The sequence below is a fragment of the Eutrigla gurnardus genome (assembly GCF_963514095.1).
Source record: "Eutrigla gurnardus genome assembly, chromosome: 24".
Lineage (NCBI taxonomy): Eukaryota > Metazoa > Chordata > Actinopteri > Perciformes > Triglidae > Eutrigla > Eutrigla gurnardus.
The window spans coordinates 6,328,745-6,354,609 of NC_139935.1; the positions used below are offsets into that span (position 1 = coordinate 6,328,745).

Here is a 25,865-nt window from a genome sequence, read left to right on the forward strand (position 1 = left end):
TCGAATGGAGGATTGTGGGATTGGCGCTGCCCGCTTCTGTTCACGGCGGCAAAAAGGGGAGGGTGCTAATGGTCCAATTGAGGCGGTAAAACACAAGAAAGCCTGTGCTCAAGACTACGTTATCCCCATGTTGCTAAAATTGCTTCTGTTTTGCTTGGAATACAAACATTTCTGCTGATTTTTAATCCTAAAAAAAGTGTTTTTCAAAGTTCCCCATGTCCCCGGCCATATTTCACCACATTATAATGCTCATAAATCAAACACCTGTCTACCTCCACCACCAGGCGAGGCCAAAAGGGAGATAGAACCAATCCCCTTCCTTTCTTTTTTTATCTTCGCCGCCTGTCCGTTGGCTTTCATCTCACTCCGACTCGCTCCTTCACGTTTTCAGAAAGAAGGACTTGTGAGGGCTGAAGACTTATGGATTTACCAATTTCACCTTATGGTTACTGTCCCCCAGAGGAGAATAAAGACATCATTTAGCATATAAAGTGAAGCAAAGGGGGCCTCGTACTATTAGAAGATGCTCTGTGGACCAACGACTGTGCGCTTTTAGCCAGAGATAAGAGACTATATTAGATATCACCAGGGGAGGACTTGAAAACTCGACTTATGCTCACTATTTAACGCAAAAAAGGGTCAAACATAGTGGAAGTAAAGGAAAGAACTCGACAAAACAATAAAAAACAGCAAATATGCGTTGAAATGAGTCTCCCGGTGCTGAAGGATCTTACCTCAAAACGCAGGAGTAGAAGCCCACATCGTCCAATTCCGCCGGGCGAAACCAGATGGCGTCCTCCTCCTTGCTCATTCTTGCGCCGTCAAAACTGATGGGCTCCTCGAAGTCCCCATGCCCTGCACTTTTGTACCACATAAGGCTTAGTCCTGCACTCTGTGCATGGGTGTAGTTGGCCCGGATATATCCGTAGAATAAAGCGCACTTAATCCGCACGGGTTCCCCCAGTAGCACCTTGTACTTCAGGTAGTCCACCGACCAATCCGTGCAGCCTTCCACTGGAAGAGAAAAGGACAGAAAAAAGGAACATTAAGCAAGAGTTTTTTGAGCCAATTCCCATCATCTCCAAGCCAAGCGGAGGCCATTTGCAATCAAGAAAAGGGTATGCGGCAACTAGGACAAGACCACTTTCAGCGCTGGCATCGGCCCGTGTGTTTGTGGGCTTTGCCAGCGATCCTTGTAGCGCTATCAATCAAGACCCTCTTTTCCATCCGTGCAGCACTCGTGCACAAATCTCCTTTTTTGTCTTTCACAGGAACACACACACACCCAACGGGGCTATTAGACACCTTTAACATACGACTTCCTGTCTAGCCTCAACGAAAACACGGAAACTGACCTTTCAACATATCAATTGCTGGATCCAATCGTTGTTTTTCCCATCTGCTTTACGTGCGAACATCTATATTTGACTTGTGTGTCAACATCTCATGTCTACTGGCAAGAAACTGTGAATAAGCTGTCAATATCGGTTTAAATGGCAACGTTGCCGCTCATCTACGTTTGACCTGAGAAAATGAGAGGTTGCAGTAAGTCTGCATCGAATGAGGTAAGACATCTAATAAAGCCCACCGACTGTCAATCTAGGTACAGCGATTGAATAATACTGCATTATTCATGCACAGCTGGCAACGCCCCCTCACTTATTTTCCATTCTGGATGCAAATATGATATAATACCTTTATTTCTCCCTGCTCTTTTATGTGGCTTTATATATATATATATTTTTATAAAACAAACTGGGCCCACACCGGATCAAAAGCAAACCCTGATCCGCTTCACCGTACCTTATCCAGTCTCCCCCCTTCCCGCCTCACCTCGCCGCGCCGCTCTTCCTTTAAAAAACAGCTGGCGAGCACAGCTGCCGTCGACTCAACAGGCTTCTCTAATTGAGCCTCTATAAATGTTTTATTTACCAAAGAAGCAACTCGGGCGCCAATCAGCGAGGTGCAGCGCGTGCCGGGGATGGTTGGGGGGTGACCGGGGGGGGAGGGGTGTTGCCGGGGAATTGATTAAAGCATGCTGATTTATTGGATTGCGTGGCATCGTGTGGCGCTGTGAGGGTCAGCAGCAGCGGCGGGTGCTGGAGGGAAGAGCCATCAGTTACCACAAAAGTGGCAGTCGTCAAGTTGTCAGTCGATCAGAGTCAAAGAGCAGAACAGAGTTTACACGTTGAACTTCATTTGTGTTTCATCGAATTAGCAGAGAAGCTGCAGAGAGTGGGGGAACAGAGGGCTAAAAGGGGGGGCAGCATGGTAATCTTTGCTCCAGCTTCCCTCCTCCCGGGGAATTTGTTCAACCAACAGCCCAAATCCCAAAAAAGCTATTTTATTCACAATATTATAAAGCTGCGATTCGACTCTGGAGCGAATGCTGATAAATGGCTCAAACGACTTGATTGATCGTAACATTTCACCACAAAAACAAATTTATTTTTTCATCTCATTTCCTTTTTACTTTCTGGTTTAATAGAAGTAAAAAAACATAATATACAGCACTTTATCATAACGTGGTCCTGAAAGAAAGGCTAACAGAGGCTAACTTGCCTTCAGATGGACTAGATACCGGTATGCCATTAGCCCTGTAATTTCACTGCCAGGCAGTTTGACAGCTCATTCTACCTGCAGCGCTCCTCATACTGCATTCGGATGCAACACTGACATCACCCCGTGACCTCCATTTGATTCCCCCAAGGAGGCGGCTCCTCCCAGGAGCACCACCATGAAAAAAAAAACACCCTAAATTACTCTCGGCTAGATTGAAGAGTGAATAACTCGAAGCGTAATTAAGCACAAACAAATGCTGGAGGAGGAGGAGGCGTGTGCCCCGCCAGCGACCCGACATCACAATCCCTACTTTGGCGATGAAGTCTAACTGTTGCTATGGCAACAAAAGGAGTCTGCCCTCCCCTTATCAAGAACTTGCTAATTAGTTTGTGGACCATAATAACTCGGAGGCTTAAGGTAAAAGACGACCGCAGCCGAGATGGTTTCACCACTAATCATGTGTCCTAATTCAGAGTGAAGTGTTTTACCGACCCAACGGATAAAAACAGAGGCTCAAACAGAGGACTAGATTAGTGATGTTGCCGATAAGCATCGCAGGTGTACAGAAAACATTCCTTTTTCATCTGGGAGTTCAGGGAAACCACCGCCATGACAACACAAATCTATATCGGGACATGAAAGTGCAATAAATTCAATATAATCAGTCTTTTTTGACACTACATAACCTGCAGGATCCACCGTAGTGACCCAAACTTCCTGCTCTGAAAATGGCAAGACCTATATGAACGGGCCTTAATTTAGGCATCTTAGAAAAACCCACTGTCTTTGAGTGTGGGAGCTAATATTGGGGATACGTGAAATACTTAAAATATTGAGATGCACTGTATGCTCCACAAGCCTCATGTACATATTCCACAGGCAGACAGAAGAGCAATAGAAAGATTTATGCGATGCGCAGACTGGATTTGGGGAGCCGGAAAAAAAAGAAAAAAAACATTTAAATGCATCACTGCCAAACAGCAGACGGCATGGCTCACTCATTGCTTTTCCCAGCAGCACTGCAAAGAAACACTTAGTCTACTCTTCTTCTTTTACAGTTTTTTGCTGTCTCACTGAAGTAAATGTACGCCTCACAGAATGGGTTAGCGTGCTGTGTGAGTGCCAGGTTATCGTTATATCAAAAGCACACATTTTGCGATTATTATTATTGTACATTTTACAGTGTTTTCACTACAGTAGCATCCATCTGATAAAAAGACAAATAGACATGGAATGTCCCTTTAAGTACGGTTTCTAAGGGCTTTTTTGTATTTATCCCTAATACGCTTTCCAGCGCCATCATCCGTTATCTTCCACCTTTCCTCAAACTGCCGCAGGGCTAGCGTTCGTCCTGGAGTGAAGGGGGGGATTCTGCTTAATCATGTACAAAGCCTAATTCAACTCCATGAACATTTTCCCAGCTCACCAGATTTTCCGTTTCTGCTGTGATCGGTGAGGGAATTGGCCGATCTGCCGAGTGATCGTAACGACCCCCCGGCAGCTCTTCGGCATCTGGGGGCCATCGAGCATACGTTTCCGGGGGGCGCCGCTACGCACGACCCGCGTGTTAAATGTCAGTCGCCGTCTGAGAGCGTGCTGGGTTCAAACACTTGGGTTCGTCAGCCGGAAAAATGGGATCTGCTAGCTGTCAGTTGTTTCGCCAAATGATCACAGAACAAATGTTTGCACGTTGCTCTGCATGGAAATCTGGATTTAATAGAGCCACATTCACTGACACCACATCGGAATGGGGTCTTAGCCATATCCCGATTTAACCACGCCATTAAACAAAGACAGGGCCATTTGTCAGGCCTGCCTAGTTTTTATGTTTGTCGTGTTTGTCTCATTTGTCCGACTGCGTAAAAAAGACTGGGGCCTCATTTATAAAAATGTTTTCATCCTCATGTTTTATGCCAAAACCTAACTGAGGGTGTGATTTATACAGGAAGAGGAGAAAAAAAAAAAGAAAAACCATTCCATAGTTAACTGACTGCATAAATGTGCTTTTTGTCATTTTTAAAATGTTGTGCAAAATCATCACCCAAGGTTTAAATGCAAATAAAAAGTGAGGTACACATTACAATCAAGGTTACGTCGATTACTTTTACAAAGATTAAAGCTTTAATTATACTTCCACCCTATACATATTTACCATCATACAATATTCATTTAATTTGACCCTCTCTTAAAAGGATCATGATGGGAATTTTCCACTTATCTACTGACACTATATGCATATAATTTGCTATTATAGTTTTTTCAGGGCAGGGTATTCTGACATATATTCAAGAAATAAATCTGCTATGACAGCTGAAAAGACATAACGCAGATGTGACCAAGATGCTCATAAACATGCATTTTGAATAAAAAAACTATGATAGATGTCTGGATTTAAAGGGCACCACAGTAAAGTGAAACAAATGTTATGTCATCGTGTTCCCGTCTCCATTTTACTGCCACTCGAGGAGGAGCATGTGGTCCCTGTGGAGAGGAGGTGATCAGCTCATAAATTGGGTTACAGGTCTGCTGAGGGGTAATCGTATGCAGATTGAGTCGGGGTCACCACGGAGACTCCCACAAAGTGTCTGCTCCCTCATAAGCACTCAAGGAGATGGTTCGCTACCATTTTTTCCTCCATAAAGGCCCGCGGTGTAATTCAATCAGAAAAGGCACACATACATTAAGCCGGGGGCTGATTGGATAAACACGCGGCGACGCACACGCATTCTATGAGGTGACACAACGTCGACCTTTACTTGCCCTCCTGAGGAGTAGCGTCTTAGCTGGCCTGGCTCCAACGTTCCTAAAGGAACTTATCAACTTCACAGCCAAGGAGGGAAAGGGGGTCTGGAAATCCTGACCTGCCATTTTCTCCATTGCGGGAACGCTGTCGCGGCAGAGTGGCGTCCCAATTAAGAGGAAAATAGCCCCGATGCGTGGGGAAGGTAACCCCCTCGGCTGAGATTACCTGCGTGATTGAAGTACCTCCAGCGGGTCGGAAAGGAGAGTGAGTCATCGGCGAGCAACGCTTTCAGCCTCTGCATGCGAGGGCTTGTGCTTGAACAGGAAATTGAAGGAGGGAATTGACCATATGTTGACATAAAGGAGAATCCACCACCTGGGAGTGGATAGTGGTGTATAAATATACACAGAAGTACAACGCAGTCAGTCCTATTCCCAGGCTTCGTGCTAAGCTAGCTAGTGTCGATTGGCTGGAGACACAAAAACCTCTCCTTTAATGCCAAAGAAAATGAGCGTCATTTTGTGTTGCTTTCAGAAATAAGACATTTTGCAGAGGAGGAGGGAGGGGGGGGACGGCTTATTTCATGACTGCGGTGACATTTACTGCACCTCCCATCCTCCTCCTAGTTCCTCACAAGCAGATAAAACAGCACTCTCCCCCCCCCCCGTCTCGCCTTCATTTCACTCTTGTGACACTTCATCTTCATTTGTCATTTGTCTCTCTCCCCAACTCCCTCTCTTCCTTGACAGCCACCGGCCTGTCATTTATATGCAAATGCTCATGTGATTGGGGAGGTGGGGGGGAAGAGAGAAAAAAAAATGCTTTTCTTCCTATCGCAAAATAAACATCGCTCGCAATCTTCCTCCTTTTTCCCCCGTATCAGATTCGGCTCCCCTGATTGGACGCGGCCCTCCGGAGAGAGCGGCGCCTGCTGACTCCGATCGTGGGTTAAATGCTGACTGGGACGAGGCTAACATGGCCGGGATGGACCCTTGCAGGGGAGAGAATAAGGGCATGTTGGACTTGTTTGAGTAGAAGTATTCAGTTTATAAAAGCAGAATGAATACATCCAAATTTGACGATGGGAAGGCGACAGAAACGAGGTCTCCGTTAGCATATTTCAGGCTAACATCCGACAAGGAGCATACGTAACCGGGATCCTGTTATGACTGGGGTGTCTCCTCCGGAGAGAGCGCTGTGTAATCAGAAAAAAAAAGGCGTCCTTCTGTTCCCCACGGCGCCAGTAATCCTCTCATCTAACAAACAGCCTTGGGAGGCACCGAGACACACAACGTAAACAATGCCGAGTCCTGGAGTGCTGCATTGCAGACGTGACTGCGCTCCATAGGACAAGAGTGCGGATGAGACGTTTTCCCACACACACACACACACACTCTCACCCACCCACGCAGGTGCAAAAACACACAGCGAGGCCTGCGATTCTGCGCTGTGTCACGGCGGTGTGGGTGCGCTAAGCCGGTGACTCAGACCCTCGGCGGTCCACTACAGACGCCGACACACCATTTCGGGGCGTCGTGCTCCGGTGCCCCCCGCGAAAATGAGCGGTTGGTGAAAATAGAGCGCGCCCAGATGGACGGAGCGCCTCGTCATAGCGGGCGCCGCGCCAGCCGTCTGTGAGATGATAAGACGGCGGTAATATGTGACAAAAGCAAGCAGCGGGCGGCGCCCTGATGTCGGCTCTCATACGTCGACTCTGACCTTATTTTTTTGGGTCTCTCGCTCGTTCCCACAGTGTTAACTAGCAGAGCGTCATCACTTCCTCTTTTGTTGCCTTTGTACTTCCCTTTCTCTCTCCCTCCCCTCTCGCTGTCTCCGTTTCACCCGGCCTTTATCTCCCAGCTATTCAGTTCCCGTGCAGAAGAGTGGGAGGGTGCGGTGGGGAGATTGCGCCGGCAGTTCAAAGAGAGGAGGGAAGATTATGACGGAGGAGTTATTCGAGCCGCAGATCTGCAAGGACAGCGAGGTCCCCACCGAAGAGCCGCGCAGGTGAGGACGTCCGTGCTGTAAATCGAATGGCGTCGCCGTCGGCGATTGCCAGGAGTTCGGTTTCGGTTTCAAGGTCGAGTATATTAAACAAAAACTATTTTGGGTATGTTGAAAGGAGTTAAAGCAGACACACACACACACACAGGCAGCCGGTGATCCAGGGAAACCTAGTGGCCTGGAACAAGAGTAGAGCCAGAGCTTCCCATTAGAGGACATTACTGTCAAACACTGGAACGAAAACTACCTGCTGTCCACTGATTACCAACCCACCTCCCGCTACAATTCAATTACAAACGAGATAATATGATGTGCCGCACTCACCCTCCGTGGCAGCGTTCATGGGGACGTGAGGACAGCTGGCTGAGATGTTTTCCTGAAAACGCCGATGCCCGTTTGTTTCATGGGGATTTTCTGGCTTTGTCGTGCCACTGATTTGATTTTTACGCGCAGGAGCAAACACAGTATTAAAATGAGTCATAATTACAATTAAAAGTGGGACCGGGGTCAAGGTATGCATTATTCATCGGATCAGTGCCGTTGAATACATCGAAGCTGCGATTAGAAAACACATCGTCACTAATTGACGGAGATCACGTCACGATTTTACCGTTTGAAGGTTGACCTATTTTAACGTATTCATACTGTAAATCTACAGAGAAAGTTTAATAAAAATAATAATAATGATGAATTATTTAAAGCAAGTAAAACACAATAGAATATGATTTTTGCATGAAGGTTTCTTCCCTTGAAAATAAATAAATAACACAAATACTAAATGAATAATATTGGGACACTGCAAATAGGGAGTACTTGTATTTAGGTCAGAAGCACTTTCAACTATGAAACTTATTAAATAAGAGATGAACATGAGCCCAATCTGGTCATTTGAGCTACTTTTTTAGTTATATAACCATGCAGGCACACTTTAAGTCGCACACACACAAACATAGCTTTAGTACACACACACACACGTAAAAAAAACAACACCCTCATCACACAAACTGTAATTCCCTTATCTCTCAGCCAGCCAGCTGATAACAAGCAGTTCATTTTCCTTATTCAAAATAAGCCATCCTATTCTGCTCCAATTAGAAGCTTAGTAAGAATTCCATTAGCAAGCGGTGCAGCCGTCCTTCTCCCTCCAAATGCACCCATAGTTCAGGCACGGGGAGGGTGAGCAGCTGTGGGTGCCGAGGTTCGTATTCGTGCACGGTGTCAGCAAATTAGAACCTTAAAGCATGTTGAATTTACTGAAAAATCCACCTGGAGCTGCCAGAGACGAAGGGGAAAAAGGCGCAAAAAAAAAAAGCCAAGAAGATGAAAATCCTGGCACTTGGAGGATGCATTTGCATATCCATAATTAATTAAACCGGGGTTCACTGCCGTGGATGGATGACCGTCTGAGGGGAAACCGGCGAGCTCCGGGAAGTGGAACAGTAATAAAAAGGTTAAAGAAAAAGGTGATTCTTATTTCCAGGTAGGGAATAATCGCTGGTATCATATGCACTGTTTGTATGACCCAGTTTATTTATTTTTATTTAAAAGGGGGATGAAGGCCAATTAGCGCCACTCACTCACTTAGCTTGACAACAGCTAAACAAAACTCAAAAATAATGTGGAGCCCTCCAGTGAAAGACTCGGTGGGCTTGTTAGCGAGAATTGGGTTCAGGCTAGGTAACAATGGGGTAATCCAATATAAACAAACTACAGCGGAGGTGGCTGAGTACACTAAATTAATGCCATTGTTCCTCGGCTGCTCAGACTGACTCTCGTTGGGGAAGTGCTCCCACCGCTGCATGAATGTGGGCTTTTTGAAGCCCCCAAAAACGCTACAGTAGCTCATTGTTTCAAACTTCCAATCAAGGATGCTGGTTTAGACCACATCCAGAGACACAAAAAACCCATAAAGGACTTGATTTTATAACAAAATAATACAAATTCAACTTTAAATCAGTATGAAACCTATGATCTACACATTAATCCTACAAATTTAATAAACAATTAAATATGTTGGTGTATGGAAGCTCTCTTATTCAGTGCAAATAATAAATTCCTCAATGTCTTTTCCTCACTTCGAAACGCCTTGAAACAGAAAAAGTTGACCAATAATGACAAGGCTGCTGTTTGGCAAATAGAAATTGGGAACCCAAATGTTTCTTCCACACTCGCTTATTATTCACTTCGAGAAGGAAACGTCGGAGAAAGAAATTGCCCTTTCCCTTCGACAAATAATATCGAAATCTTTGGAAAAGAAATAACATTAAAAGTTCAGCTGCTTGGAACCTGCGGCACACCGGAGTAAAACACCTCCAACTACAGTATGTGTGTGAGGCAGCAGCACTGGATAAAAGGCATCGGCTCTGATATTGATCAAATGCTAACACCGGTGCTCCAGTATATCAATCACACCAAACCGGCTCTGCTGTTAAGCCATCAATAGCAAAGTATGCCTAGCAGGAGTGCAACTTCAACACATTTTTACCCCTTTTTTGATTCTTATTTTCTGGTTTTTGATCTCATTCATCCTCCCTTTACTTTGCCTCCACCAGTAATCAAGACAGAGGATGATAAAAGGCTTTATGGTTGAAGGGAGTGATGAAAAAACGATAACTCCCCTGCTGAGATGAAGAGGGTGCCATAAAGGAATTGCCATTAAAAGGCGATAGAGGCCTGATTGTTCAGATGTGATGGCCGCTAATGAGAAGTGTTGTCTTTAGGTGATGCTGCATTTCGAAAAAAATCCACCGACAAACTCATCAAATAAAGGATTCAACTGGCAAGATGGCGTCCCGTCAATCTCCTTGATTTTTTTTAGTCAGCGTAAATGAAACGTGGCCTGTCTGCAGAGGAAATTAGAATATGAAATGCAGCGTCAGGATTTTAACGGGGACAGTCTTCTTTCTTTTTTTCTCCACTACGCCGGAAAGTTGCACTTTGCAAACCCAGTCGCATTCATCAGAAAGCCAGTTCTCCATCGTGTGTGAGGAGCATTGTGTAATATTACTGACCTCTCTTTCAATGCAATGAATAAACATGTTTGTTGTGAGACGAAACGGCTCGGCCATTTATCACTGCTCCTCTCCGTCTCTCCGTCTCTCCGTCCCTTCAATCTCGCCGGGCTGCACATTATCTAATAAAGCCGAAATGCCATAAAAATAACCTTAAAAACCCTTCAGCCTGCCAAATTCTGACACCAACCCAATTGAGACGCCGTCATAAATCCTGCAGTCTGTGATTCTTTTATAGACAGTATGGGAAGAGGTGAGCTAAATGGCTGACAGGGATGGTTGCCAGTAATGTATGAAAGGGGGGAGAAACAAAAGGGGGGAGGAGGAGAAAGACACAAATGTAGAGTGTGTGTGTGTGTGTGTGTGTGTGTGTGTGTGTGTGTGTGTGTGTGACGGACGAAAGCCGACTCAAAGACAGGCTGAGAGCCCGTCTCCTAACTGCGAGCATATTAATGCGGCACTGCGGAAATCCAGCCAGCAAGGCAGCAGCCAAGGTCACCAGAGATTACCGGGACCATGACTAAACAGGCTGGGCAACGATTACCCCCCCCCCCCCCCCCCCCACCACATCAACCCATCCATCCGTGGTATCGGCCCGTCCTCCCCCGCCGCCTCGCTCACCCCCACGTCTGTCCATCTCCGGGCTCGATCCGATGGGTGATCGCTTAAAACCAACAAGTCTTTCCCGGTGATCCGTGAGAGTGGGAGGCAGGCTGAATACATGAATTTTGATCTTGGGAGGGGGAGGGGGGGGGATAATACCAGGGGTTGTGATGATGTAACAAGACGCCGTTTCTTGCCTCTTCCTCACTGTCTCGAGCACCGCCACCCTCCCTCACGCATTCCTCTTCCAAGCAGGGTGGGCGGGGATGGAAAGGAAGCATGGATGTGGTGCTTGGGTGGATGGGGGGGTCTCAATTGATTACTTTAGCCACCTCTCGCGTCATTAATTAGCTATTTCAGGCCATTAGCGCTCGCCATGACACATGCATGTCATTCAGCATGGTGGCCACGTGTGAGCTTCCAGAGAGAATCTGGGTTTGAAGATAATTCCACCTTCATTTCCTAACAACCTGATTAACACACACACACACACACACACACACTTCAGAAGTTCCCTGAAGAGTCTGAATATCCGGCTCCTTGCTGAGCGACTAATGCACAATCGATCGGACACTTTGATGATCTTCTAATGAAAGCCGTGGACATGCAGTTTAGAGGCCGTCGGCGTCCTTCCTCCTCCCTCTTCATCTCCCTTCTACTATTTAGGAAACTATCTGGAGCCAAATCATCTGTTTATCCTGTTAATATCATGCAGGGAACTAAAGAAAACTAGCTACATAACTTAACTACTCAACATACAAGTTTCCCACCATGTATGATGACTGTAATGAGGTCCTGTAGTGCGTTTCAATTCCATCCCATATCCTGTGAACCTTGTAAACAGCTCCTGAGATCAACACATTGACAAGTCGAGCCGGTGGTAATGACTTCTCTTTTATTTATTTATTTTCTTCAATATTAATCTGTCTCGCCGAATGTCGGAGGAGATAATTAACTGCCGCTTTCATCTTCATTTTTACTGGCATGTTCATTAACGCATTCGCCGCATCCGGGTAAAAAAAAAGAGCTCTCGTGTTTCTGTTCGTGAAAATAAACAAATAAATTATTTTGGACCGGAGGCAATGGAGTGGAGGCCAGGTTTTGGCACGGCGACAGGTATCAAGGCTTCCGAGAGCCAGCTTCATTAGCTGGAATAGGGCAATCATGCATGGATCGTGCGGGCGGTGTGGACATAATGATGGTGATAATGTCAGCTGGCAAATAATAAAATAAACAGGTCCCCGAAGGCGAGGCCGTCGCCGATGCATCAAATCCTGTCTTCATTACGTCCTATACATTTTGACATGGAATGATAACGATAAAAAGATTGCTTAACGGCATCAATTCCACTGACGTCAGATACTTAAAGAGTACTTCAACATTTCAGGAAAACCGCATTTTCACGTTCAATTTTCCCGAGAGAAGATTTACAACGAAGGCACTGAAATGCACCTCAAAAAAAGTGGAGCTGACTCGATGTCATCACGTCTCGTCAGATGACTTATCTCCTCTCAGTGCTTGCCCAAAAACCCAATATTGGGTAATAGAGCCCAGCTGTCAGAGGAGCTTAATCTTTCTGTCAAGAAGGCGGATATATTCTCAGAAAGGAGAACATATTTCCCCAATCTATTTCCTGAATAGCTTCTATATCTCCGCTCGGGAAGTCAGAGCGGTATCTGAAATATATTAAAATAATAAGGATGGTTAGATAGGAAGATAGCTGAGCAGCATTTTTTTTGTGTGTAAACATTACAATACAAATCCAAGCCCATTCCTTCCTACTGAAGACGTAAATCGTTAAAAGTGGCTCCTAAATATCCACACAGAAAGAGATGTGTAATTTCCCAAAAACAGCTGGGAACTGAAGTCTTCAGCAGGCATGACTCCAACCAGAGGAAACGCCACATTTGTAGTTTTCCATCAGATCGCTATGACACACAGGAAGGCTTCCAAACTGGACCAGATTGGAAAATGAGATTTTTATTCCGGTAAGTACTGCATGCATGAGGAACTCCTCCATTTGCAAGATCTTAAAGCGAAATGTCCTAAAGTAGTCCTCACTTTTCTGCACATACAAGCCAATACATAATATATCACAGGCTGCTCTTGTTGCATATCCGATCACCATCACATCAAATATGGCATATTACCTCGCACAACCTGGAAAAGAGCACACTGAAACATTAGCGTAGCGCTCACTCTGAGACGCCGCCTTATCGCCTCCCCTCTTTCTTCCAGTGCGCCTCCTCCCTCCTCCCCTCGCTGTACACAGTATTTGTATATCAGTCACCGAGGAGAGGGTTCTCTAGTGGCGATGGTTTGTCGCCCTAGAGGATTCTTGTCTGGCATCACAACACAACGCGGAGATCAGAGAGCCCGAGCACTATGCCTTTTAATGGGAAGATCTCCCCCCACAGGCTCCTCCAACACATTCTCTCCTGCTTTCATTTAGTCCTCACCTGCTCCCCCCTTCTTTCTGCAATCCTCTCTCTGTCTCCCCCTCTCCATCTCTCTGAAATCTCTCTTATCTCCCCCCCACCACCACCAACCCACCCTTTTCTCTTTTCCTGCTCTCTTCCTCTCATGTGCTTGTTTTGAACACACCAGAACCAGGACACGGGTCTCTGGGGGTGTCGGGGCTTCTTATATAACATTATAAAAAATTCACACATTGCATGTTCTTATTACGGGGAGAAGAAGAAGGAGAAGAGGGAGGAGAAGTGCGGTTGGTGGTGGTGGTGGTGGGGGGGTTAAGGCTGCAAGCACAAATTAAAAAGAAGTAAAAATACGAGTAGAAAACAGCCTGCAGGGTCATTTTGGCAGCCGGGATGTTGAATCCTGCCTCATTGCATGATCAAAAACAAGCTAGCCATCTTATAAAGCGCCTGTGAAATACAGCACGGCTCCTTTTCATATCCCCCGCCGCATCTACATAATGTGGACTGTGTTGCACGGCGCAAACTCATTTCGCCCCCGATATTACCACCGTGACGGAGGTTTTCCTCATGAAAAAAACAATACAATTACCGTTAAATCGATGCCTGTCACACCGCGGCCCTCTTTCCACATTATCAATCATCAAAGCGGAGTTATTGCGGGAGCAGCCGAGGATTCTGGTGCCTAATGGTGCACCACTTACAATATCTCCCTCGTCAACCCATAGGAAAGGCATTCCCAAAAAAATATCAGAACAAAGTCGAGCCTCGCATTCATGCGGCCGCTCGTCGGTCATTTTCCGTTTCGCACAGGCATGTAATGGAGCTGATTTAAACGCCATAAAGGCCTGTTTACCAGCGCTATTCACAGATCATCTGCAGAGCATGAATTATTAATCAACCAGAGTGTCTCTTCCTCCCTCTTCCTTCCATGCTATTTAAACCACTATGCCATAATGTCAAGCAGAGACATTTGTCATCCCTCAACTACCTGCTAGGGGGTGCAGGACTCAGGTTGTTCAGGTTCCCGTCCCCTCTAGTCTAGACGTCACACCATGGCATCTTCTCCTTCTCATATTTTTCAACCCATTTGTTTTCTTTAGGGTCTCCTGGGTGGATTTAAAGCGCGGCGTTGCTCTAAATGTGGCCTAGCATGGTTGTTTCTTGGCAAGGGAGCCCTTGTGTCGGCAATGTTAATGAGGAATTATCAGAAATTAATTAAGATTAAAAAAGGTCCCAAGGTGAAGGACTTGCTTATTACGGTGGCATGTAAATCTGCTATAATCCGCTCGCGTAATAGCGAGCCAAACACTTGGAAAACTGGTGAAACGACGCTTTGATACTGCACGACACTGGCATGTATGCGGACGGCAGGAAACAGGAAGCAGCTATGGGGTCGCCGGGATAAGCCCTCCCGCCTTCTGCTAATGAACAGGTGAGGGAAGCGGCGGCGGTGCTGGATTACACCGTGTCACGCAGGGCCACAAATCCCGCATTAGCGATCCATCCTGTGCCGTGTGCTGATTTGTTGACGAATGGACGAACGCCAATGACACGTTTCCACTTGCCTTCCCGCCTGTGTCGGTTGCGGCGTCTGGCAGCGGCGAGCCAAACACAAAAGGTCACGGCGTTACGGCGAGACTGACGACCTGCTTTTTAACTACACAGATGCATGCTGGGCTTCGTGTCTGGGGCTTTTTCCTTCTAAGGTGGGTTTATCATTACTCAAAGGTGAGGGGACCCGCTGTGCTGCACGCCGGCTCAAGGTTAATCAGTGCGCGAGCAAACCGGGCCTCCCGTGTAATGAGGGCTGTGTGTATTCGGTTGGCGCGTTATGTGGCGGACGCCCGGCGGAGCGATGTGACAGTTTACATCAAACATCTCTGTCTCACCCATCATGCATCTCCGGGGCGCGGGCCAAGTCCTTGTTGAGATCTGGATGCCCGACATGGAGTCGACAGCCGCTCGGGCTCCGATCACACAACACCCGCAGACGCGCGCGCGCACACACTGACGCAGCAGTATTCCGCCGCCATAAATAAGGAATGAAAGCACGAGTCGCTGGCTGGCCGGCCTCTAAAAAGTTCAGCATCAAAGTCATCCGCTGCTGGCTCTTTACAGATTCTCGTCTTGCTTTCTTCCTACTTGTTTATGGTTTGGTTTCCTTCGGAGGGGGATGCTTTATTGATGCTGGCAACGTTTTGCAGCATCCCAGTAGGTAGATGAAGGAAGTTTAATTTGATACAAATCGCTCTAGTGGTGTACACATATCTTTAGCAAGTATACACAATATTTGACCTTCTTGGGCTTGTTTGCAGGGAGTGGATGCAATCATATGAGAATGCAACACACGCTAATTCTGTAATACCACAGAAAGGCGTGTTTCGCTTGTATCTAAAATGGCTGAAAGATTTTTTTTCCCCTTCCTTCCTTAGTCCTGTTTTTAGGAAGCAAACTAGCGTTCGGAAATTTGCATTTCTTTGCCGGAGTGACTCATTAATTCGGAATGATTGGGGGAAACTGTGCCATTTGTTCCACTCTTGTGACTGTTAATGCACCAGAGGAACGGGGTTGTTGCGCAGGGGAATGATAATCTCAAACCACACGGTGATTCTCTGGTTCTAACAACAGATCCAAGTCGCTGCATGTCGATGCGCGCGCACCGATTGGACTTTAATACAGTTACGGCCTCAAACTGCCAATTTGTCGATGTTTTTTTTCCACATATATCACAGCTTGGAGCTCCGTTCTGACATCCCTTAATGAATTATGGGATGTATAATGTATACGTTTACCTTGCATTTGCCAATTACCAAAGGAATTTATCTTTTAATAGGCAGAAAAATCATCAAATGAAACCTAATCAAGCCGTCGTGATGACGACTAACGTGATTTGAGTGTTAATGACATTAACTGCGCTCCAATTTGCAGAACAGGCTGTTGGTTGAGTCAATAGAATATGCAGACATACAGCAACTTTAGCTAAAAGGCGGGTATGCACGGCACAGTGTCTCAAACTGCAGAGCTTTGGATTTCAGCCAACAGCAACCATTTAATCTTCGGTGTCATCAAAGCAAAGCGAGGAACCGGAGAGGCCACACAGCATCTGTATCCAACCAATTTACCCACAATGCTACCTGAGCTGAAAATAGCCCGGTGGGGCATTTCTTTTTTTCTTTTTTTTTTTGCTGCTTAACTAGACAAAATAGAATATTCAACATATCCGAGTTGCATATAGGTGGCAAGCTATCAAATTACCCTGCCAGCCTCGATGAATTTTAAGTCACTGAATATTATACAGCGAGGCAAATTGAATAATGTGTCCGCTTAAATTTAGTTCAAGGGAAGCAAAAGCTATTTATTCTTGCTGCATCAAAGCAAAACCAAACTCTTTGAATGCAGCCGATGTTTTCATATGGAAACGGATGCTTTGGACCTTTTTCTCAAAAGCTGTAAGAACCATCCCAGACGTGTCCGGTACAATAGCTGCATACAGTTTCCACATCGGAGAAGTCTATGGAAACGTATGTGTTCAGGTCACTTTGGGCTGGAAAACACAACAAATCAGAGCCAAGTTATCGTATTGGATTCAAGAAAGCACAGCTGACTCCTCCAAACACAAGAAAAGGCCAAATTAAGTCAAGCTAGTACAGTCTGAACTCTTTTCAGCTTTCAGTTTTCTAACGAGATGCAGGTTGAATACACAGTGGGATTTTGGCTTGGCCCTGATCCATAACTTATCTAAGAGCTGATTCAGAGCACAACTTAAGTCCCTGAATAAATGAGAAATCTTTTTTTTTTCACCGTTATTTAACAAGCCTTCTACAGCTCCTATTGACTTACCAGCCAATGTTGTCGGTGTGGCAAAACCACACCAGCACACATGAAACCAGTAAACACACATATTCTGCAGATAAAAAACGCTGATTCAATAATGATGCGCCAACTCTGCAGGTGTGTGAAATATTCTCATTTCTTTTTTTTTCTTCCCCCCGGGCCATTTTAACCGATCAGCGTCACGCATGGACGGGCGCCATCAAGACTCGATGAATACTTTTGCACGGCGGAAAGCGAAGGTGGGGAAGAGGCGGCGGTGAATCCATTAGCCTCGCTATGTCTCACTGATTCCATTGTTTTATTCCGTTTCCTGGCAGCTGAGGGTTCACCTCCGCGATGCCGCGGCACAGAGGAGAGCGGAGGCGATGGGAGAGCGAGGAAGCGTTGGTATGTGCCGTTCATTTGAATCCACGATCGGGGGATTCGGACCAGGGTGACCAACAAAAACTTGCCTCAAAAGGGAAATTACATTATTCATGAACGTTTGTGCACATCTCATTTTCATCGACTTATAGGTCTTGCTGGTGGAAGATCATAGTCCATTCAACTCGCATGTGGGAGACCAGAATTTACGTCTCATCATTGTTGCACCGGGGCGGGAGAATTTAAAAGAGCTCCTGACATTTGGATTCAGCCGGAGCCACTGATTGCAAATGATGGAAAGCCACATGCAAGACGGACAGAGTTAATGACGGCAGTGTGGGTTGTGTTGTATGTAAATTGAGCATTTGGGACTTCAAAATGTCGAGGTTATCGGAGAAGAAAGAGGCTGGTGGGTAAATATCAGATAAAAAGTCAGAGTAAATGACAAATACTCAAATTAACATAATTGCAGAAAAATGTCACTTGTAATGATTCATTTGATTATGAAGTTGGTCTCAGACAAGACAATCACAGCCATTCATTGATGAAGACGTTTGATTAAATGATTCTTTCCGTCCCCAGCTGTACGGGGGAAGCGGCGTTCGCTCTGCGGTTCTGCATTTGAGTGACGTCTCCTCCCGCTGCGCTCGCTACGCCACTCGGCTGTGGAGGGATGTAAAAAAGACAATGGGGGCCTGATGAGAACGAACAGTTGAGGAGTGCGACTTGTTGAGCGAGGCAAAAGGTCAGCCCCGGAGTGATGAACTTGTCGGAACAGGTAGCGTCTAATCAAGCCGGGGTCTTTGCTGAATACATCTATTTGTCTTCACTATGTTGCCGATGTCTAAAAGGCGGTGAGGCCGGCATACGGAGCAAAAGCCATTCGCTGTTGTTGTGTGGCCCTGGCCTTTGTCCAACCTTAAATTAATCCGACACACTGGGCTTTACTGCTGGAGACTGCAGCTACAAGATGGGTGTCGCAGTCCTAAATGAGTCCGAGGGCCCCCGAATGGGGAAACTCCTAAATGAGGCATCACTAAAAGAATGTGGATTCCCCCCGCTGCACACAGAGAGGCTGCGAAATCATATTTTATTTAGAGTTTAATTGCAGCTTGTGGCCAAGAATACCCCATCAGACAAAGTATAATGGAGTCTGATATGATCGTTATGGTTACCGTCTTCACTGGTTTCTCTGCGTGATCCTTGAGCATATGGCACCGCAAGCAAAAAAAACTCCAAAAATGAAAACAAGATCGCTTCATAGAAGAGGGCTTCAAATACTAGAAGTGTACTGTAAAGGATCAGCAGGGAAAGCAGTTTGTTAGAGTTCGGATAGAGGGATAAAAGAGCACCCAGCGTCCTCGAGGCCTAGCTAGGATCTCAACAAAAGGATGGCGAACTCATCAAAAAGGTCAACGCCGCAAAAGTAACATGAAAAGAGCGCTGTTTTGACATGACTCGTTTCAAAGTCAGCCCTCATCCATTTTTATTTATAGAGGAGAAGATAACAATACGGAGAGATGAGACCGCCCGAGAAGTGATTGTCAGGGGGGGGGGGGGGGGGGGGGGCATGCGGCAAATGACATGACACACTTCCAAAGGCGTGCTGGCGGAGACAACAAATCCACCCACATCTTTATCTGTGATCAAAGGAAAAGATTTATGATTCTCCACATTTGTACTCCACCCACCTTCCCCCCGTCCCGCTGCCTCCTCGCACATTATCTCTCCGAGTTAGGGCTATCAGAAGGAATTTGCCAGCCGCCGCTTTTTTGACCCTCCGCCGACGCGGCGAGGAAATTTCCCCAGAGTGACACTTTCATCAGGCCGCTTACTGCCTTGACCTTCCGCGACTTGTGCCGTTTCTGTGGTAGAAACACGGCTTCTGCATGCTGGAGTCTTGGGGGGAGGCATGGAAACGCAGGGCATATGTCGGAGTCACGGCCTGTCTCTCTGCTCTGGACTGACAGACAGACAGGCCGACTGGCTGAGACAGCGATGGGTTCAAAGGCGCGCTGACGATCTTGATCCGTCCGGCTGGACGCTGGGTTTCCCCAAAGAGCCCATGAATCAGCCGGCCACGTCACACTTCCAACGTTTACACCAACATGACACGCAAGTACACATTTCATGTGTTTGTGACTCATGACGCCTCGAGGAATACAACGGCTTCCCTGGAAGCCTGTCACAGCGGGGCGTGACCTTTCCAAGCGATGACCATTCATATTACAAGAAAATCCTGAGATTGTAAAAACATGTAGTGTGTGTTTGTAACACTAAGCGTCCCTGTCGCTCATGCTCTTCCATCCAGTCACGAGTTCATACGTCAAACGGGGAGTCGGTCCTGGAGATCCGCGGATGCTGCTCTTCCAACATAGCGACCCCCCATCATCCCGCCTTTCAGACCCGCTGTTGTGCAATCCATCACGGCCGTCCTCGGCAAAATCCGACAAAAGGGGGTCCATCCTTCATCACGCCACCAGCGTGTAGATACAGAAGGAATCTCCCAGGTCCATGGGCCGACATGTGATGAACATGTCTTTGTATTAACAAAATGACAAGTGGTTAAGGTCTTCAAACTGTTGATAGGAGGTCCAGAGTCCACCTACAAGTATATTATCGCTGTTGTTTGAGAGCGGGTAAACAGAGCAGCATACATGCAAGGAATGCATTAGCACGGCTAATAAACAGCTCGCCTTTGAGAGACTTGGAGTGACACTCCGCTGTCTGACTATATGTAAGCGGGATTTGCACTCCTGCTAAGGCCTTTTCCTATCGGCCACTGGGTTAAACGCTTCACTCAAGACAACTGAGGAGGTATAATTGTCTGAGGTATGGAGGGAATGTGCAGCGTGAGGGTTTCTTGCATCTAAATTGTGCCTCTTGCTTTGGGGATTTGAAAAAAAAAAGGTACTTTTAAAACCACAAATACACTTCCTTTTGAGGCTATCACTGCCCCTAAACTTCATATTGGTTTTCTAGCAGACTGGAACCAATCTGTACTGCAGGAAGCTTTCCTCAAAGCCAGTGCCAGACTATCTCTGTCTCACAAACGGCTCAACAGGCCTCTATTTGTGCCTCCGTTTCTAGTCTGCTGTCGCAATTGCATGTTCTTCTGAGGAGGTAACGCATGTTATATGTCCATAAATGCCATTTACAGAGATTAGATAGCTGCAAATGTTTTTGAAGTCGATGCTAATATACCATTGTTTCATCCTAATCACAGGAAAATTCCTCTTGATTTACATATTAACTGCTAATTGTTTGATTCAGTTAAAAACTTGTCAATTAACTTGTTTCAGATGTCAAATTAAATACATTGGATCAAAATATACATTTTCTTCCTCAAGAGACAGTCGCTATGGTTACTTAAGACCATCCTGTTTGCCTTTCATCCTAGAAAAGGATGCTTTCATTTACATTAAACAGTGTTTTTTAAATCTTTGGTTGTGGATATTTGATTTAGTTTCGTGTCTTTGACAGAATCATTTGGAAGTAAATTGATGAAAAACAAAAGCCGCATATATATCATTTGACAATGTTCATCTGGTATTTGGGGAAGAAAATCAAACACGAGTCTGAACGCTTTGCTGGATTATTGCAGATGAATATATTTGGGCTTTCCCGGGTTTCATCAGTCTGACTGATGAACGTGAGAGGCGCAGATCAATTGTGGTTTGTGGCACGAACCGCATCATCGTTACCGAGTCGATGGAATGAAAGAAAGAGCTTAGCAACCGGCAGCCTCTTTCACCACAGTCTCCAAACATTCAATTGTGTGCACATTTTCACACAATCATTCCTTTCGGACCATGTTCACAACGATTGCAGTGTTTGTATTCGACTACAGCTGGATGGAAGCAGAGCGCCACCAGCAGGAGTTGCGTGGTATGACGATGGCGACTCTTCTTCGATGCAAAGAGCCGAAACGGTAAAATCCAAAATGGTAAAAACCCCAAAATGTAAGGATTTATAGGGAGGCCGCAGGTGGGTAGCAGCTCCTGCATGCTTTGGTAAGTAAAATCAAGCTGCAGTCAGCTCAAATACAGACTACTATTGTTAGTCTGTCAGAATATGTTCATTCCTTTCACAGCCACAGCACAAGGAAAACACATTTCTTTATACCACCAAATAAACCGGCTTATTGTCTGAATTTTCCTGTCAAAGATCTTCAGAGAACAAATCCGGTCCAAGTTTTCAACAATACAAGTACTCTGCCGTTCGACTGCACACTGGAGAGATTGATCTGAGACACAATGGAGCATTATCCAGCCCACAATCAGCATGGCAAGGTGAAAGCAAACACTAGCGGTGGTGCAGCGGTGTGAAGCGGTCTGTGGAGACCTAAGTGCTGACGGAAGAGCTTAGCGCGAGGGTGTCGGGTCAAGATGGGAGCCTCTGTTCCGTCTGCGATGCAACTCGCATGTTGTGCGACGGCTGCAGCAAAGTGGAATGTTATCGCACTGCCTGTTTAGGTGCGCAACAACTCAGAAAGACCCACTCGTAAACATCTAGGCATAGAAGCGCTTTTACGGCAATCGAAAATAAGTGAGCCTTAACCACCTTAAAAAATGATTTTCATCCACTCGCGGCGCCGTTTAGGAGAGCTTATCATTTCCCTCCAGTATGCTTGTCTTCTAGCCTTATCTGACATCTATACACTTATATTATCTGACACCTGCAGCTGCACGCTGCCTTTGAGGGAGTGAGCGGAACATTTCTGACTCGCTGCCATTTAGGAAGCAATCACAGCGAGTATAAATGGTCCGCTGACCCCTTTAACTTAATCCAAAGAGGTTAATGCATTGAAGGTGGAACATTTCCAAGCACTAAAATACAAGGACATTCTACCGCAGATTTACTTTGAACGCCTAAGTACACTGTGTCAACACCTCAAGACTTAGTTAGCCAGTTATCCAAGTTTTGAATGGAGTCGCGACCACAACATACCGTTCAAAGCCATATATGCGTTAGCGGCCTCCCATGAATTCTCAAGTGGGAAAACTCAATAGCTAAGTGACGGCTAAACTGGTCTGTGTGTTCAAGGAGCAGTGACCATTTCCATCATTAGTTGTAGTTTCAGACTTCTGAATCTGCATCTACGTCTTCGGTTTCATCAACGATTCAAATGTCATCTTCCTACGTCGCTAGCAAGCTACTAACATATACACAGAAACATTGGTTCAATTTATCGATATAACACATGAATCTGTATATTTCTTTGACTGCCAGAACAAAATATGACATTAAGGCTAAATAAATAAGAAATGAGCCTGAGTTTTCCCTCCAGTGGAGTTCCAGTCGATGCCAAAGGGCACCGAAGCTGTTCTGGGGAGCCTCGATCAACTTCCTAAGGCACTCATCACATTTGTCACCCATCAGCACTTTTCTCATTTATATTGATAAAGGCTCATCAAACGTAATCATCTGCAATTTGAGACCAAAGCAGTGATAATCAATGTTTTTATAATAACAGTGGATGGAATGACCGGCAGTTATGGACCCAAAGGGAGTTATCACCAGACTCAGCACAGCAAAAGCTGATATTCAAAGCTTCGGGCGGGGTCAATAAAACAAGAGTATCTACCATCTTAAAAGGTCGGTCCTTTAGTGAGCCTGTGCTAACTTCAGGGCCATCCCCCTACACTTGAAACTGCAGTAGAGCCACCTGTATGCCATGTGCACCGTACCACACGGCAGCTAGGCAAAGCTAGCGACCATGCCGGTGAGGATTCAGCAGCTAGAGACAGATAACTCCCTCAGGAGTTAGAGACGACTAAAAACAGCTACAAGGAGAGTGGATATGGCATTTACATATGAAAGGTGCCCTGAAGCATGAGTGCTATGGCATCTTAAAAGCCGATGTGCTGGTGTTGTGTTCACTGCTCGTTTCCGCTGTCCCCCAAGTGACCAAAAACAATGTATATTCAGGTTTGATGGCCACAAAAGGAAAAAAAGTTCCATCACACGATGTTGGCACTTACTGTAAGGACACCAAATGAACAATGCAAGTGTCTCGCAGTACCGTCAACAACACTCCTACGTTTGCTGACGCACCGAGCACACATTGACGGTAAGCTAGTGGCCATGGAAGACCACTCAAGAAGCATTTCCATTACTAGAGAGAGCACACGGCGCAACATGACGACAGTGATCTCTGATATTTAAGCTGCAAGGACTAGACAGGGGGCAAAGGGAGTCAGACAGAAACGAGTGTGTGTGTGTGTATAGGAAGGGGTCGCCGAGGCGGCCAGATGGCACAAACTAGACAAGATGCATATGTGTGAAGACAGGAAGCACACAGAGACAGATATTCACAGAGAATCAACAGGGGAGGCCGAGGGTGAAGCCGTGTTGTGATTGGTTGAGAGGGGAACAAACTTGTGCCCTTGTCCCTGGGAGCTGGGCGGCGACGGCGACGGGAGACTCTATGCCAGCAGCAGCAGATGAAGGAGCGGGGGGCACTGGAGCTGTCAGGCCCCGCATATACAGCTCTTTGTGCCGTCGGGGAAAAGGCCTATTTGTTGCTATGAAACAAGGCTGTACACAAGTTTTAAATGTACGACTCGACAAAATGCCCACGGAACACAGTTAGACCCTTGAAAGGCGCCATAGAAAAGCTACTTCCCTTTCAGCGCTGTGTTTGTTTTACTGGCAGCTGTCAAATTTCGCCAGGAGATATTCGCGCTCTTTGTTTTCACGCGCGGCGACAAGTATTATCGCTCACACTGTGGGATTATTTGACTCGAGTCATGCACGACGATATCTTTACATAATTCAGGGTGCTTAAGGATTCTCTTTGCCCCGCGTTTAAAACAATCCTCGTGGAGGTTATATTCAAATTATGATGAGCTGTGAAAAAATACTGAGGGATGTCATCACTTCTTTCATTTGTTTCCTGCAGCCTAAGCAAGTCCAGTTTCTTCATTTTCATATATATATTCATGCAATCTCACGGTGTTATTATCAGCCTGCATGGTCTACATTATTTCCCTCCAGGTAATGAGTCTGTATATTTTTTTGAAAAGACCTACAGATTCAGCGGTGGGTTAACGTGTGGGTGGACAGAGCGGCAGCGACAGGAATAAAAAAAGTGAGGGACGGCTAGTGCTTTCTGGGCTTTTCTACTGTTGCTAAATAAATTGGTATCTTCCCCGTGTGATGACTGAACGCCAGCGCTGAATGGAGAAAAGAAGCCTCTGCTCTTTGGATTCTGTGCTGAAGGTGAAATATGTGGATATCCTCTTTGCCCACTTATCCACAAACATACACAGTGTTGTGCTAGAACCTCACTTCAAATGGCTTCCCGATGCATCCCCAGTCAATCCAGAGCCAACACGAGTCCCTTTACTATTCCACTACGACCAGAAAACGCCACAAAGCGGTATTATTAATCCTGAAGAGGAGGGCAATTTATTTTCTCTGGCACGTAAAGATAATTAAGCAAAGGGGGGGCGGAGGGGCTTTTGTGCACGCTACCTTGTTGCCGCTTCACATGTCTTGGCATCATTCCCTGCGATTTGAGTTGATGTCGGAATACAATTACTCACCCATCAAACCACCTTCTATTCCTGTGGAAAAAAAGCACTAATCTGCATTTTTGCAATATCGCGGTTTGGATGCGTTTGAATGCATTTGAAAGCCCATGCCTTTAGAAATCATACTTCAACAAAAAACAGTATTTTTGTTCGACACTCTGAGGATGTATATATGAATGTGTTCCTTTGTGAAGTCCTCATTTCAGTCCACTCGACCCTTTAAACTAACCTTCAAATTGAATTCGGTGGAGAGTGCCTCTTTGAGAATAACGTAAAAAACAACCTATTCTTCCTCGAATCCACGCCGACTGAAGAGCAGGGAGGGTCGGCAACTTTGTCATAATGGGATCACCGTGATTTAAGGCCGACGGCGGAGCGTCAAACAAGTACATGAGCATAGAGACAGATGGCCACGTCTCTTCAATGTAGGGCAGGACTTCAAATTACATTTGAGGGACTAGCTTTCAGTCAGTAGTGCTTTGGATGAATGCAATATCATTCATATAGTCTCTTTATTGTGTAACTTTGAGCTGCATTTCTTGTTTGGATGGTGAGGATTATTATTATAATTTGCCAAAAGTTACATCTAAGTCTGACTCTTTTTTGTCTGGAAGTTTTTCCGACTCTTGCGCTGAAGGTGTCTCACGTCTGAGCCCGGGAGATGAGATTGTCATGAGAGAACGCGGGGTTAATTCTCATCTCAATAAAAGAGGGCGAGTGGGCGAGTGCAGCACAGTTCAATATGAGGAGATTAAAGCGTCTGCAGATG

The 25,865-nt window shown here is 45.9% G+C and overlaps 1 protein-coding gene across 2 annotated transcripts in view; it reads right to left on the reverse strand.

Moving 5' to 3' along the window:
- LOC311009730 (interleukin-1 receptor accessory protein-like 1) overlaps nucleotides 1-25,865 on the reverse strand; it is a 151,401-nt gene that overhangs the window by 95,665 nt on the left and 29,871 nt on the right. For both annotated transcript variants that reach the window (XM_084004077.1, XM_084004076.1), the window contains exon 3: nucleotides 735-1,014. In XM_084004077.1, coding sequence (XP_083860203.1) covers nucleotides 735-1,014 — 280 coding nt within the window. The remainder of the gene's footprint in view (nucleotides 1-734; nucleotides 1,015-25,865) is intronic.